This window comes from Tachysurus vachellii, chromosome 11 (assembly GCF_030014155.1).
Source record: "Tachysurus vachellii isolate PV-2020 chromosome 11, HZAU_Pvac_v1, whole genome shotgun sequence".
Lineage (NCBI taxonomy): Eukaryota > Metazoa > Chordata > Actinopteri > Siluriformes > Bagridae > Tachysurus > Tachysurus vachellii.
Window position 1 is genome coordinate 25,145,122 of NC_083470.1, and position 15,647 is coordinate 25,160,768.

Genomic DNA, 15,647 nt, shown 5'->3' on the forward strand with positions numbered 1-15,647 from the left:
TAAAAGTTCCCTCTTCATTCACGCTTACGAATGCATACGATATTGTTTAGTAAAAAGAACTGAAATGACGTTATTGTGTGTGTCAATCTGAAGTGATTGTACGCACTGGAAGGTTTAGTCGTCTTTTCAAAGCTTTTACCTTTGATCTAATAACAGCGAGATGGCTCCAGACTTCTCCACGGGACACATCACCGCCTCAGGGTTTTACTTTAATTGCCTTTTCTATGAGGCTCAGTCGCCTGATCAAAAGCACTGATACAGTATGTCTGAGAGTTCATTCGGAAGAGTGTGTTTTTATCTGTTGACGTCAACAGATCTGCCTTGTTTTTGTTTGTTTTTGTTTTCAATCCACTGATGAGACTGCTGATATTACAGGGATGGCTTTTCTACCAGCTAGCGTGTCTTACTTAATTGGAACCAACCTGTTTGGCCTGCTGGCCAACAAAATGGGCAGGTAAAGTGTCTTTCTTGTGCATTTAATAACATATTAATTAAAGAATATTAAATGTAGTCTGGGTTTATTATTGTTAAGTCATGGTGTCGTACGTGGCATTGTAAATGATATGTTCACTTAATTTTTTTTCTAACCCTGACTCTTACTAGGTGGCTGTGCTCCATGATCGGCATGGTCGTTGTCGGCGTCAGCCTCCTTTGCGTGAGTAACTCCACCTCTTGGTTTAGTGAACACCTCTCCTGCCATTTCTGAAAATGTGCCGTTTCCTGTTTGCTTCATTATGTTATGAAGTTAGTTACTATAACACTACTATGTGCAGGAAGAGACTAGTGTTAGGAAAAAAAATGACTAAAAATGTTCACACCACTTTCCTTTTTGCAGGTTCCTTTGGCTAAAAACATCTACGGTCTGATCGGTCCCAACGGAGGCCTCGGGTTCGCTATCGGTAAGCACGGCACCGATGATACCCCTCGGAGAAGGAACACTGCTTCATTTCCACTCATCGCTGGAATTTTGTTTGGTATTAGGGATGGTTGATTCGTCCATGATGGCTATAATGGGCTACCTGGTGGATATCAGACACGTCTCTGTGTACGGCAGCGTGTACGCCATAGCCGACGTGGCACTTTGTATGGGGTTCGCTATAGGTAAAGCATGATATATTTCACATATCTATCTCACTACTAAATAACAAATCTTTATACTTAAAAACTTTAAAGCGGCAGTTTGTCATTTTTTTGGAGCCCTGTGAGGTGAACTGTAATGACTTCACGTTATTTGCATCACTTTGGCTGTAACTGCATACAAAACATGACTTGGGTTGGGGGCGGGGCTTATTTCAGGGCCAGAAAAATATAAACAGGTGCTGAAAATGACCCGTATAGAAAAGGAAGCTATGAAATTCTATAGCAAATACATGTCTAGAATATATATATATATATATAATAAATAAAAAAGCACCTTTAAAGAGGAACATAAAAATATCACCATACATATGAGTAGATAAGAACAAGACAACACAATACAGCACAAAAAAAATGGATATTTTGCAGATGATTTAACTACACAAACCGAGACATTTGACCTTTATCATGTCATAGGTCCGTCTACAGGGGGCGCTATAGTGCAGACGATCGGCTTCCCGTATCTGATGGTGATCATTGGGGTGGTCAATATTCTTTATGCGCCCCTGTGCTTCTTTCTTAAAAACCCTGCTGCTCAGGAGGAGAAGATGGTAACACACACACACACACACACACACACACACACACACACACGCAGAACCACAACTTATACTTTACTTTCCCTTCAGGCTTTGTGTATTCATGTGGCTTTTCCCCACAGGCGATTCTAAACCAGGAGTGTCCCATGCATGTGAAGAGCTACAACACAGAGCGTCAGTGCAGAGAGTTTCCCCTGAGTGACGAGAGTGACCCTGACCCTGAGGAGTAACACACACACACACACACACACACACACACACACACACACAGTTATCAAGAAAGTGTTCCAGTTGCCAAACTGACGTTTTTGGGTGTTTTACTCCTCTGCAAATCGATAGAAATAGTCTTTTCTTCATTAACCTCTCTTCTTTCTTTCTTCTCCCTCCCTCTCTCTCTCTCTCTCTCTCTCTCTCTCTCTCTGTCAATCTCTCTCTCTCTCTCTCTCTCTCTCTCATTCTCTCTCTCTCTCTCTCTCTCTCTCCCTCCCTCCCTCTCTCTCTCTCTCTGTCAATCTCTCTCTCTCTCATTCTCTCTCTCTCTCTCTCTCATTCTCTCTCTCTCTCTCTCTCTCTCTCTCTCTCTCTCCCTCTCTCTCTCTCTCTCTCTCTCTCTACACATCACTATATAAAGGATTGTAGGTTTTTGTTTGTCGGATAACTTTGTGTCAGTGTGTTACTATGTTCTAGTTGTTACTATAGAAACGAGGAAGTATATAAATGTTTTAGAACACGTTTTGACCAATCAGAATGGAGTATTCATCAGGGCTGTAGAATAATGTGAGCTGTTCAGCTTACAAATAAACACTTTGCTTCACAGTAATATCCTGGATTTTTATTTCTACAAATCTCATCAAATGTATAGGACACACTCTGTGTTTAAATCTCTCAAATACTCACCCAGCTGTAAGGATATGGACCTATTTGGTGGAATAAATCTGCAAGATGTTTACCTTCCTACCTACGGCGGTGCTTTTCTTCGTACTGTAAACACGATAATCTCGTAGATGTGATTGTACGGGACGTGACGGTGAAAATCCAATATCCTCTCCATCAAAGCACTTTGTTCTAATGTCAATAAACGCTCACGCTGTAAAACCCAGAGGTGATGCATCTTTTTCCAGCTGATAGGCATCAAAAAGCACACGTGACGAAAAGACAAAGGCAGATGGGACAAAAGCGTATGCAGCGAGGCCCCAAGATCTCATTTCCATCCTGCTGGAGTTAATAAAAGCTCTGAGGATGAACAGAGCAGCATTTACAATAACCAAGCAACAACTCAGACAAAATATATCGCTTATAGCTTTCATAAGGCTATTTATAAAAAGATTGTTTAAAGATTGATTTTCAAAGGCAAGTTTAAAGGAAGTTTAGCTTTTTTAATTCTATATATGATTTTAGATTCTTTTTTTAGAGGTTTTGATAAAACAATCTGAATTCAAATACCAAACACACACACGACACCTGAAGACATGTAAACAGAGCCGATCCTGACCTCCCTGGGGCCCTAAGCAAAATTCTGCTAAGGGGCCCTCCTACCTGACCCGTGCAGCACTGCACAGATAATTTAGCTAATCAGATAGAGACTAGAGACAGAATCACATCAACTTAACTTTACTGTTATTTGCTCTTGCTGACATCAAACCTGAAGAGAACACAAGTTTAAATGATTGCTGTTCTCGCATTTCACTCTCATTTTGTTTCTTTTTTCTCTTTTCGTGGCCAGACGGATCGCTCCGCTTCATATTGTCATCTACGCAGTAAACATTAACACGAGCTGTAAAATGAGGCAGGGGGAGGCGGGGCCTTGCGTAATTTGCGGGGCCCTACGCAACTCGCGTAGTGAGCGTATAGGGCCGATCGGCTCTGCGTGTAGGTATTTATAGATTTGCCAGCAAATGTTTGATATTTAATTTGTGTATCGTGGTGCAACAATTCATTACATTTTCAAATCTGTACTAAAACAGAGGTGTAGCGTCCTGAACAACCTCCTATGTGCATGTTTCACATTTGAACACCTCGTTCTCGAAACGTCCTTCCAAGAGTTCTCATTTCTCATTCATTCATCTTCTACTGCTTATCCGAACTACCTCGGGTCACGGGGCGCCTGTGCCTATCTCAGGCGTCATCAAGGCAGGATACACCCTGGACGGAGTGCCAACCCATCGCAGGGCACACACACACTCTCATTCACTCACACAATCACACACTACGGACAATTTTCCAGAGATGCCAATCAACCTACCATGCATGTCTTTGGACCGGGGGAGGAAACCGGAGTACCCGGAGGAAACCCCCGAGGCACGGGGAGAACATTCAAACTCCACACACACAAGGCGGAGGCGGGAACCGAACCCCCAACCCTGGGTGTCTGAGGCGAACGTGCTAACCACTAAGCCACCGTGCCCCCCGTTCTCATTTCTATTTTTTGTAAAAAAATATATATATATATTTTATATATATATATATATATATATATATATATATATATATATATATGTATATATATATATATATATATATATACAGTTGTGTAGACTTTAGTTTCACTCAATATCTACATTGTTACCTGAACACAATCACCCCTCTGAAATATCTGGAACATTCCACAAGTCACATGTTCAACAGAAGGTTTTCCTGGAAAGATCCTAGGAAGAAGAAAATTATGTTCTTTTTGTGTAGCTTTAATGTTATTGTGATATTTTTTGACAAGATCATTTTGAAGGTTCAGTCCTGTTGCTCAAATCATAGATTTAAGGTAAATTTGATTTTTAAAAAAATATAAAAATCCATAAAAAGTGAGATGGTTGCCTGAGACGGGTTAACACACTTTTGGACAATGACATACATGTTTTCTTACATTCAGCGCTGACTAAAGGAATATTGGAAAAGGAATATTCTCATTATGTTTTATTAGAAAATTTTAAAAAATGCAACATTTAAACATTTACCATAAATATAAAATAGAATTGCACATAAAAAAAAACCCTCAAATGCTGAAACACAAATAATAAATGTAATGTATGAATGAATGGATGAATAAATTAATGAACAAACAAAAAACAAATACAGCAATGTTTTACCAACACATATAATACTTCTCCACTGGAGATATACCACATCTACATGCTTTATTATAATTATTTTACTGGAGAATAATTATAATAAAGCATGTGGATGTGGTATATAGATTAATAAAGCATGTGGATGTGGTATATAAATTAATAAAGCATGTAGATTGGTATATAGATTTATAAAGCATGTGGATGTGGTATATAGATTCATAAAGCATGTGTACGTGGTATATAGATTAATAAAGCATGTGGATGTGGTATATAGATTTATAAAGCATGTGTACGTGGTATATAGATTAATAAAGCATCTGGATGTGGTATATAGATTAATAAAGCATGTGGATGTGGTATATAGATTTATAAAGCATGTGGATGTGGTATATAGATTCATAAAGCATGTGGATGTGGTATATAGATTTATAAAGCATGTAGATTGGTATATAGATTTATAAAGCATGTGGATGTGGTATATAGATTTATAAAGCATGTGGATGTGGTATATAGATTTATAAAGCATGTGGATGTGGTATATAGATTTATAAAGCATGTGGATGTGGTATATAGATTTATAAAGCATGTGGATGTGGTATATAGATTTATAAAGCATGTGGATGTGGTATATAAATTAATAAAGCATGTGGATGTGGTATATAGATTAATAAAGCATGTGGATGTGGTATATAGATTCATAAGGCATGTGTACGTGGTATATAGATTAATAAAGCATCTGGATGTGGTATATAGATTCATAAAGCATGTGTACGTGGTATATAGATTAATAAAGCATGTGTATGTGGTATATAGATTTATTAAGCATGTGGATGTGGTATATAGATTAATAAAGCATGTGGATGTGGTATATAGATTTGTTAAGCATGTGGATGTGGTATATAGATTAATAAAGCATGTGGATGTGGTATATAGATTTATAAAGCATGTGGATGTGGTATATAGATTAATAAAGCATGTGTATGTGGTATATAGATTTATTAAGCATGTAGATGTGGTAGTGATTGGTCCATATAACATCCCGCCAGTCGAATCATCCAATCAGAGGGGGGTTTTAGACGTATTAGCGAATCCTATAGCAGCAGGCGGGATTGTCGGGCTTGTGACGTCACTAACCCGCGACTAGCACCAAGAGCAAAATAAAAGCTAGTTTAGCTGAAACACAAACAATCACGCGACAGAAATGTCTTTAGAGCGCCTTATTCGTGACTTGAACATTAAATGTGACACCGAGGACGTCAGCGTGGTTTCTGTTCTTCGTGAGATCCGACAACGCTTTGAGGACATTAATTGTGACCATGTGAACATCCTGAGGGTCACAGCTGAGGTGCTGAGGCTCAGCTCTCTGTCCTGGATGTTCCCTGAGTTCAGCTCGTGTTTACGGAGCACTTATGTGGACTTGGTGATGTCCTGCACTCAGTACGCAGCTTTGCCTCTGTGTGACTCAGACAGTGGGACTTTAGCAGAGAGCAGATATGAACAGATCCCAGTCAAAGCCCTGGCTGTGGGGGAAACCCTCCTGGTGCTGATCTCTCGGCTCAGAGAGGCGGTGACATGTGGAGCTTCAGGCTCAGAGGCTCTGGTTCACACACTCAGCCCTGTGCTGTGTGTCTTCTCCGTCACACACATACAGAAGCACCCGTGGACTGATGAGTTGTCCAGGAGATGTGCTCTGGATCTTCTACACCACACTGTCATAGCTGCTGGAAGCCTCTCGGTGCAGGAGCTGCTGTGTGGAAGTGATGGAGCTGCAAACACTGGGATCCTGGGATCCATCCTGGACTCGCTGCAGCCTGACATGACCAAGTGAGCTTGAGATGTGCTGCTGTAATGATAACGTCTGTCCTGTTTCTCATCCCAGGAGAACAATGTCATATACAGTCGTAGAAGAGTATGATTTATTTCTCGCTGGCTTATTTGAATGTTCTTTCTTCAGGGAAAACTGGAAGAGAAACGAAGCGGTGAAACACGTCTTCTCCTGGCTGCTGGTGCAGGTCGGCCGTCCCTGTTTAACCCGCTACTTGGACAAGGTCTTTCCTCTTTCTCTGCTCATATCGGACGACCACCGCACGGAGAACAAGGTCCTCGGAGTGCACTGCCTTCATCACATCGTCCTTCATGTGGTTAGTTAAGACAGAACTGATTTTATTTAAATATCTATAGAATATAGATATAAGATATTCAGTATACAGTAATAGTGTATTAGTGTATGATCTTTGTGTGCAGCCTGCTGCTGATTTGAGGCAGTTTAACCGAGCTCAGGTGCTCTACGACGCTCTCTACAATCACCTGTACATGTCTGAAGCGCCTCTCATACAGGTACTGTACGTGTCTAGAGCGTAAGATGCAATGTTCAGTGTGTTCTAGTTCTGGACCCTGTGAATGTGTCACATACACTGATGTGTAAGGCATCTCTTCTGTAATTGTGTGTGTGTGTGTGTGTGTGTGTGTGGGGTTGTTGCAGGTGGTTTTACCATGTCTTATAGATTTACTCTCGGTCCTCGAGAAGCCTCTTAGCATCTCAGGATTACCCAGAACTCCAAACCGCCACGACAGTGTTCTCCGGCTCATATTAACACACATGGAAATGGAGCACAAACTCGCACTGCGCCGGATCTACGCCAGCAATCTACCGACGTTCGTCGAAAAGTGAGTCACGTTTGATGTCGCACCGTCGTGTAACGTTAACCTGGACACAGTGGTGTTTATCAGCCTCTTCACTCGCGTGTTTTTGAAGGCGTACTTGAAGTTTTAATCCGGAGTTGGTCTTACAGGATGGGGATAGGCATCGCTCGGCACCTGAAGAGGCTGGAGAGGGTGATTGTGGGATATCTGGAGGTCTCAGATGGACCGGAAGAGAAAGCCAGGCTCAGCATTCTGGAGGTGTTAGAGAGGACGATACAGGTCGCCTGGCCGAGGTACTTAAATACATTAGAATGTATTTAACATTATAATGTTAAACCAATCCAATGAGAAATGTGAAGATCGATTTAGTGAACACGACTTAATCTTGTGGACATTTTAGAAATATAGGTGATCCTGGCATCATTTGTGCTAATCTGGAACGTTTCTCTTCTCTTGAACGTGTGTGTGTGTCTGTGTGTTTGTCTGTGTGTGTCTGTGTGTTTGTCTGTGTGTGTCTGTGTCTTTGTCTGTGTGTGTGTGTGTCTGTGTGTGTGTCTGTGTGTGTGTCTGTGTGTGTGTCTGTGTGTGTGTATGTGTGTGTGTATGTGTGTGTGTATGTGTGTGTGTGTGTCTGTCTGTGTGTCTGTGTGTGTGTCTGTGTCTGTGTGTGTGTCTGTGTCTGTGTGTCTGTGTATCTGTGTGTGTGTGTCTGTGTGTGTGTGTCTGTGTCTGTGTATCTGTGTGTATCTGTGTGTGTGTGTTAGGATGGAGTGTAGGCTGTCTATACTAACCAGAAGCTTGCTCCGGTTCCTGGTGGACGTCTCTTCAGAGCCTCTGTCTCCTGACATCACAGAGGAGCTGTTGAAGCGAGCGTCACGCTGCCTCCTCCTGCTGGACCGCTGCTCACAGGGCAGACTCAGGGTACGTACCACCTCCTGCTAGACCGCTGCTCACAGGGCAGACTCAGGGTACGTACCACCTCCTGCTAGACCGCTGCTCACAGGGCAGACTCAGGGTACGTACCACCTCCTGCTAGACCGCTGCTCACAGGGCAGACTCAGGGTACGTACCACCTCCTGCTAGACCGCTGCTCACAGGGCAGACTCAGGGTACGTACCTCCTCCTGCTGGACCGCTGCTCACAGGGCAGACTCAGGGTACGTACCGCCTCCTGTTAGAGGAAGGGATTTCTGAGGCAGGTCTCAATCTGAGAGCAAAATTAGACGTGATGGTGACGTGAACGTCTGTTGACGTGTTTTACAAATGAATTGCGTGTCGGTGGGAAACCTGTGTTTTGCAGTTTCGTTTAAAATTCACTGTCCTTCATCACGAGATCCAGCTGTTCTGAACGAACACATCTGTATTTGTATAATAATTTCATTAGAGTGTGATTACTGTCTTCTTTCATTAATTTAATGATAAAAGGTTTCAGTAATGTTTTTATTGTCCAGCACAAAGTGCACAGGTTATGCACACGTTCCTGCTTTAATCAGCTGAGTGTTTATTTATCACACTTATTAATATATCATCACATTACACAACTGTACTGTGTCTCCTGTTGGTTTCACAGCTATTTGTGACGTAAATATATATCAGTATAGCAGCGGTCTGTAATCACTGATGAAGGTACAGAACAGTAAATTTATTACCTGCTCTAGTTTACCTCAGTTTATGTACAGCATCTTGGTTCATGTAAATAATGCGCACATTTGCACACTACACAATTTTATTTTTATATATATATGTATATATATATGTATGTATGTATGTATGTATGTATATATATATATATATATATATATATATATATGTATGTATGTATATAAATAAGACATATTGTGTGTCTATACAACAGGCACATATTCTTATACACATTTTACCTGCTGTAACTTACGTGTGTTGTAACGTATATTTACATATTTATCTGCACTTGTTTCTGTTTGCACTCCTGGTTGATGCTCAATGGGATTTCATTGCTATGTACCTGTGCTGTGCAGTGACAGACAGATACAGACAGACAAACAGAGACAGACAAAGGCAGATAGATATACAGACAGACCGATAAAGACATGTAGACAGACATATAAAGGCAGATAGACAGACATATAGACAAACAGATAGACCGATAAAGACAGAGACAGACATATAGACAGACAGATAAAGAGAGACAGAAAGACAGAGACAGACATATAGACAGACAGATAAAGACATATAGACAGACATATAGACAGACAGATAAAGACAGATAGACATAAAGACAGATAGACAGACAGATAAAGACAGATAGACATAAAGACAGATAGACAGACAGATAAAGACAGATAGACATAAAGACAGATAGACAGACATAAAGACAGATAGACAAAGACAGACAGATAAAGACAGATAGACATAAAGACAGATAGACAGACAGATAAAGACAGATAGACATATAGACAGAGACAGACAGATCTATATACATTGAGTGAAAGTTAAAAAGTTGATCCACACGTTTTTTAATAAAATAAACAGTAAATTATGGACAAATCCATTAAAATCTCACAGACGTTTATTTTCTTAAAAGTCAAATTTGAGGATGTTTTTTTTTTTCTCTCCTGAATTGTGCACAGATTTCATTAGAAACCTCACTACAGTGATTTAACTCTTAATTAACCTTTCCAGAGCTGACTGAGTCACACAGCTGTAAACTCTCCCTTGTGGCTTTCACCAGGCGTCTGACAGGAACAGTGTGTGTGTGTGTGTGTGTGTGTGTGCGCAGGCGGAGCTGAACGAGGTGAACAGCAGCTGTGTGTGTGAGCGAGCGTTAAAATGCATCCGGGAGGCGACGCAGGCCGAGCGTGTGTGAGCTGAACGCTGCGATTCCTCACGCTGGGGATCTGAAGCCAGCAGGAACTCGAACCAACACATAAAAATCCTCGTCATGACATTATTAACATCATCAGGTTGGTTTTAACGGACAGATGAATAAACGCAGTCTTCAGGGACGTCTCCCACACGTCGGCTCAAGCGAAAGCAGTTCAAATCTCTAGGATTTTCTCTAATCTTTAGACTATAAATGGATCTAATTTTCCTGATGCTGCGTCTCGTATTAAAAGTCTAAATGATCTCCTGAAACAGACCTTAAACACAACACACACACAAACTGCAGATTGTGATTTAAAAAAGGTTGTTTTTTTATAGGAAATGTTGTTGTATACAATAAACAATGTTTTTAAATCGTCTCCACACACGGAAACAAAGTCACTCTGGTCTGCTGAGTGTTGAGAGATTGTGTGTGTGTGTGTGTGTGTGTGTGTGTGTCTCTCTCTCTCGCTCTCTCTCTACAAGGCCTTGCTCTTGGCCGCCGGCTCCTGCTCGTACTCGATCTCCACGTACGCTCGTTTCTTCCTCACCGGTCCCTTCAGTGGAGTCTTTCCTTTAGACTTCACTCTGGACTTTTCCTCTTCCTCCACTTCTGCCTCCATTTCCTCTTCCGATTCCTCCTCCTCGCTTGAGCCGTCTTCATCCTCTTCCTCTTCATCGCTGGCCTTTAAGTTGTTCATATCCTGTGTGTGAAAGTGCGACTGCTTTAGTGTCCAGTTTAAAGTGTCTCGAAGAAGAAGAAGAGAGAAAAAAAAAAACTCACCTCAAAATCACTGATGTCGCTTTCTTCAAACTCGTCGTCTGCGACAAATTCTCTCTTCCCTGCTTCCTACACACACACACACACACACACACACACACACACACACGTATGTAAAACACAAAGCACCGATTAAATATTAACTGAAATACATTATTATTATTATTCTCAGAATATCATCTCATTTTATATCCGCTCTCACTCACCTCGTCCTCCTCTTCTTCCTCCTCCTCGTCTTCCTCCTCCTCTTCCGTCTCACTCTCTACATCCTGTTTCTCCAGAGCTTTATCGAATGCGTGGATGGGGAAGTTGTAGATGTCTCCGTACTGAAATCGACATCAAATCAATCCATGTATTAACCATTCATTCATCTTCTACCGCTTATCCGAACTATCTCGGGTCACGGGGAGCCTGTGCCTATCTCAGGCGTCATCGGGCATCAAGGCAGGATACACCCTGGACGGAGTGCCAACCCATCACAGGGCACACACACACACACACTCTCATTCACTCACACAATCACTCACACAAACACAAACACATGTCTTTGGACCGGGGGAGGAAACCGGAGTACCCAGAGGAAACCCCCGAGGCACGGGGAGAACATGCAAACTCCACACACACAAGGCGGAGGCGGGAATCAAACCCCCAACCCTGGAGGTGTGAGGCGAATGTGCTAACCACTAAGCCACTGTGACCCCTGTATTAACCAAACAAAAAAAAAAAAAACAGAGAAGCAGCAGCAGATCTGGATGTTCTGAGATGTGACGTGACGTGACGTGATGTGATGTGATGCTCACCGTGCCCTGCTTTAACCTCTCCAGCAGCTCTTTCTCGATGGCGTTTTCCACCTGAGCAGCAACCAGGGCTTTTTCCTTTAATAAAAAAATTTCAACGAAGAAAGAAAGGACAATTAATCAAATCAATCAGCAACAAAGTTCCACACGTTTATAACCTGGAGATGTTTTAAAGCATTCAGTTGGACAATAATCGACTTCACAGCGCTCGACGTACACACGGTTTAACATACACACACACGTATTTTTACACAAGTTTCCTCTCAGCCTGGGCAACGAACACACACGGGACTAAAAAATAACATGGCTCCGTTTCTCCCACTACGCCAACAAAGCCATGGACGTCTGCTCGATCACACTGGAAGGTTTTATTAGCACTAATCTGATCCTAACGAGCATGTCCGAGGTGAGGAACAACCTCACCTGGATGACACCAGATAGTGCCGTGATTATTACAAGAATTATTATTCTTTTTATCAAGGCAGCGGTTCTTAAATTGTAAAAAACAAAATTTAAAAAAAAAATGCTATACAATGTAATAAATCTACATTCTAACGCTTCAGCTATGTTATGTAAGATTCGGTACATGGCGAGCGACGCCGCGTCCTGTTTACACACCTCTCTCCTCCTTTCCCTCCTCTCGACTTTCCGGCTCAGCGGAACAAGTTTCCTCCTGCGAAACAAACGAAAACGTCAGGTTAGTAAAACGTAATGAGAAGAATCCAAAGTGCTGTGGTGGAGTCACACACATGCCATGAGGATTCCCTTTAAAATAACAGAGATTAGATGACGTCTGCTCCGGAGAGAGACGGTAGAAATCCGCCGGCGTGAACTCACTGTCTCTTCAGTGTAAGCTTGCGGATGCGAATGAGGTACTGCGTGATTTTGGTCAAACGCTGTTTGCACTTGTGCCGGATGTTCCGCGGCCAGTAGATGAGGTTCTCGTCGATCTCCTGCAGGGCTTTCTCATAGTTCTGATTCAGCTTCACCTGGAAGGAAAACAATCAGCAAGGTGTGTGTGTGTGTGTGAGTGTGTGTTAATCCAAAAGATAGACAGTTTGAACAAAAGTGTAGCTTTCTGTCGCCTTAGATACGGCTTACGCCTTACAAACAGTGCCTTATTTTCCACTTTGGATTAAAACGATTTCATTACATCACAACAGAAATATCAGGCTTATTATTATTATTATTAGCTCACCTTCTCCCACATGCGTGCCGGAAACGCCGCTCTCTCGATCACCTTCATGTAGAGGAAACACCGACCTGAGAAACACACCGCGGTCAGACTTACACCACAATGTGTGTGTGTATATATGCCTATGTAAGTGTGTGTGTGTATATCGTCGCTGTCGGGCGGAAACCTCGTATGTCCAAATTGTCAATTTCATATTTTTTCACATATCGATGCTATTGGTCAGTCCCCACGTGGGTCTGTTATTTTTACAAGTTATTAACCAATCTAAAGTCTTGAAAATAGCTTGAGCGCAAATCTCATAACTCCATTGGACACTTCAACTGTCCACCTTTTCCTCACTCCACGGGAGAGCTTCACGGCATATTTCTCCGATGGAGAGGGTTTAGAGTGAGAGTGGAAGCAACAGTGGTGCAGGATATAGTGCATAATATAATATTTGCATAATATAATATTTGCATAATATAATATTTGAATTAAATTGAATGTTTTGGATACCACTATTAAATTATTGTTTTTATTATTATTTTACTGACTAAGTCAGCCTACTTATAGACAATGCCTCTTTTGGCACTGTGCATGTAAAACACTGCTTTTTGGACACTAACAAGTGACAACAGTTAGGTTAGATACATTTGAGTAGGTCTGTTTTGTTAAAAATCGATATCTGTAATGCTTCTGTGCAGAAAGAAACCCGTGAGCCACGAAGGTAAGTTTGCGAACAGATTAGACTAATCTCCACCTATTAGACAGCCTAAACAGCTTATCGTGTTTTGTATTGCATCACTTATAGCTCTTAAACCTTTAATAGAGTTTAGGAAGATGTATGTAACTATAGTCATTAGCTTCGGTTAACTATTGAAGCCTTGTCTCTTGTCAAAAGGCTCAACGTGACCGCAGACTTTATTGAACACTGCTGGCAGCAGCGACGTCTGTTTCCGTACCATTCTTATCAATGACAGCATAATCTCGTATCTCCCTGCTCCCAAGTCATAAAGCTTGTATAAAACGTTACTTTGGGAAAATGATGTGTTAATGTTGGTACACAACCGTATATGATAGCAATATAAGGTATAATAACTTTAACGAAATACGTTTTTTTAATTTCCTGAAAAATAATGGTTTTGGAGATACAAGGATTCTGCACGACAGCGACGATGTGTGTGTGTGCGCGCATGTGTGAGTGTATGCAAGAGTATGTGTGTGTATGTATGTGTGTGTGTGTGTGCATATATATGCAAGTATGTTTGTGTGTATGTAAGTGTATGTGTGCACGCATGTGTGTGTGTGTGTGTGCATGTGTAAGTGTGTGTATCTGTATGTGTAAGTGTGTGTATCTGTATGTGTAAGTGTGTGTATGTTAGTGTGTGTGTGAGCAAACAGAAAATCCATCAAACACCCCATCATAGTAATATTAATCACCCTTTTCCTCTCTGACGGTGGCGTACTGACTGTTGGACAGAGGACACGCCTGTCGTGAGCAGAGCCCCGTGTTGTTGTACTCATTCCGGCAGAAATTCTTCATTTTTGTTCTTCAGAAGAAAAACAGACACACGTTAACCTTCAAAACTTTGCTAGTTATCAGTCAGATCTAAAGCTCATTATACCACAATACAATTTTCCTGTACAGTCTTTTTTTTTTTTTTTTACAGTAACTACTTTTATTCTACTTTTAGTCAGACTGATAGAAGGTTTACGGTCATAAATACGTCTAATCTAATAAATACGTCTAAAATAAGGCTAACATGTCATTGTTTATACGGTAACAGCTCATACAGAGGGACCTGTACAGTAGAGTCGCCTCGAATATAAATAAATGTAAATGTTATTACAGTGAGATGTTTATTGAACATGCACGGAAGGAGTCTCCAGTGTCAGCAATGTGTAATTCTGAGGGTTTTTTTCCCCCCAGTTTCTTTTATGATGACAGACTGTGTTTCTCTGCTATAACAATAAAATAACAAACTTGATTTGTGGACCTTTTAATGTAAGTGCTGATACTTACTTTACTTTATAAGAACAAAACTGTTTGTTACCAATCAGGCCCCATATTACCTGTAAACAAAGAGTGATACGATGATGTCTGTTAGTCAGAATTACACTGAACATCAGAGCTATGAATAAACACGTGGATAAAAAACACACACTTTGTCTAAATTAAAATATTCAGACATTAATAAAAGAAGCTAGTTAGCTAGCTGGAGCTAGCAGGTTTCACCACAAACAGTTTTCGCTCTACTTACATCGTCGTGCTGCATTGTGGCTGCTTCTGTTTAATCCGAGTTACACCGTAAGAGATGAGTCGATTAGTCACAAGATGAATTTTTACTTAAACTTACACCTAATTACTTATACACTGAGTTTGTGACGTGTAAAACAACACCGCATGCAGGTTCTAGGGAGCCGCCATGTTGTCCCACGCGTGTAATAATTGTAGTCTCGCGAGATTTCGGGACATCCCCGGGATTTGAGGTCGCTAGAATAAAAGTCCAAATAAAAGAGACGCTTTATACATTTAAAGCTTTTGTTTGTAAGCTTTTAAATAAAATTTAAAAAAAAAGTCGACTGAAAAATAAGAAAAAATATCTCAAAAAAAGGAGAGGAGAGAAGAGAGAAAAAGGAAGAAGAGGGAAATGAGAAAGAGGAAAAAAGAAAC

The 15,647-nt window shown here is 41.2% G+C and overlaps 3 protein-coding genes across 3 annotated transcripts in view; 2 read left to right on the plus strand and 1 right to left on the minus strand.

Moving 5' to 3' along the window:
• Positions 1-2,771, plus strand: part of LOC132853466 (chromaffin granule amine transporter) — a 9,800-nt gene extending 7,029 nt beyond the window's left edge. Inside the window, exons 12-17 of the mRNA XM_060881246.1 lie at positions 376-454; positions 604-655; positions 836-899; positions 982-1,101; positions 1,555-1,688; positions 1,799-2,771. Coding sequence (XP_060737229.1) covers positions 376-454; positions 604-655; positions 836-899; positions 982-1,101; positions 1,555-1,688; positions 1,799-1,906 — 557 coding nt within the window. The 3' untranslated portion in view covers positions 1,907-2,771. The remainder of the gene's footprint in view (positions 1-375; positions 455-603; positions 656-835; positions 900-981; positions 1,102-1,554; positions 1,689-1,798) is intronic.
• Positions 2,772-5,863: 3,092 nt separating this feature from the next.
• On the plus strand, positions 5,864-11,364 carry tti2 (TELO2 interacting protein 2). The gene is made up of 7 exons (XM_060881661.1): positions 5,864-6,562; positions 6,693-6,879; positions 6,983-7,075; positions 7,221-7,405; positions 7,531-7,674; positions 8,146-8,302; positions 10,139-11,364. Exons 1-7 carry the CDS (start codon positions 5,940-5,942, stop codon positions 10,223-10,225), a joined length of 1,476 nt encoding a protein of 491 aa, XP_060737644.1. The 5' UTR covers positions 5,864-5,939; the 3' UTR covers positions 10,226-11,364.
• mak16 (MAK16 homolog (S. cerevisiae)) lies at positions 10,530-15,427 on the minus strand. Its single transcript, XM_060881663.1, has 10 exons — positions 15,235-15,427; positions 14,997-15,046; positions 14,414-14,523; positions 12,998-13,062; positions 12,637-12,788; positions 12,418-12,472; positions 11,803-11,877; positions 11,209-11,328; positions 11,006-11,071; positions 10,530-10,925 (listed from the first exon to the last, which is right to left on the minus strand). The coding sequence occupies exons 1-10, from the start codon at positions 15,247-15,249 to the stop codon at positions 10,701-10,703; spliced, it is 933 nt and encodes a 310-aa protein (XP_060737646.1). The 5' UTR covers positions 15,250-15,427; the 3' UTR covers positions 10,530-10,700.
• Positions 15,428-15,647: the final 220 nt, after the last annotated feature.

Bases quoted from the DNA above. Each gene is read 5' to 3' on its own strand.
- mak16 (XM_060881663.1), bottom strand. The intron at 13,063-14,413 runs GTGATTAATATT...TGTGTTTCTCAG, and splicing joins CACCGTCAGAGAGGAAAAGG to GTCGGTGTTTCCTCTACATG. The intron at 10,926-11,005 runs GTGAGTTTTTTT...TTTCACACACAG, and splicing joins GCGACATCAGTGATTTTGAG to GATATGAACAACTTAAAGGC.
- tti2 (XM_060881661.1), top strand. From the start codon at position 5,940: ATGTCTTTAGAGCGCCTTATTCGTGACTTGAACATTAAATGTGACACC. The intron at 6,880-6,982 runs GTTAGTTAAGAC...CTTTGTGTGCAG, and splicing joins ATCACATCGTCCTTCATGTG to CCTGCTGCTGATTTGAGGCA. The intron at 7,406-7,530 runs GTGAGTCACGTT...TTGGTCTTACAG, and splicing joins CTACCGACGTTCGTCGAAAA to GATGGGGATAGGCATCGCTC.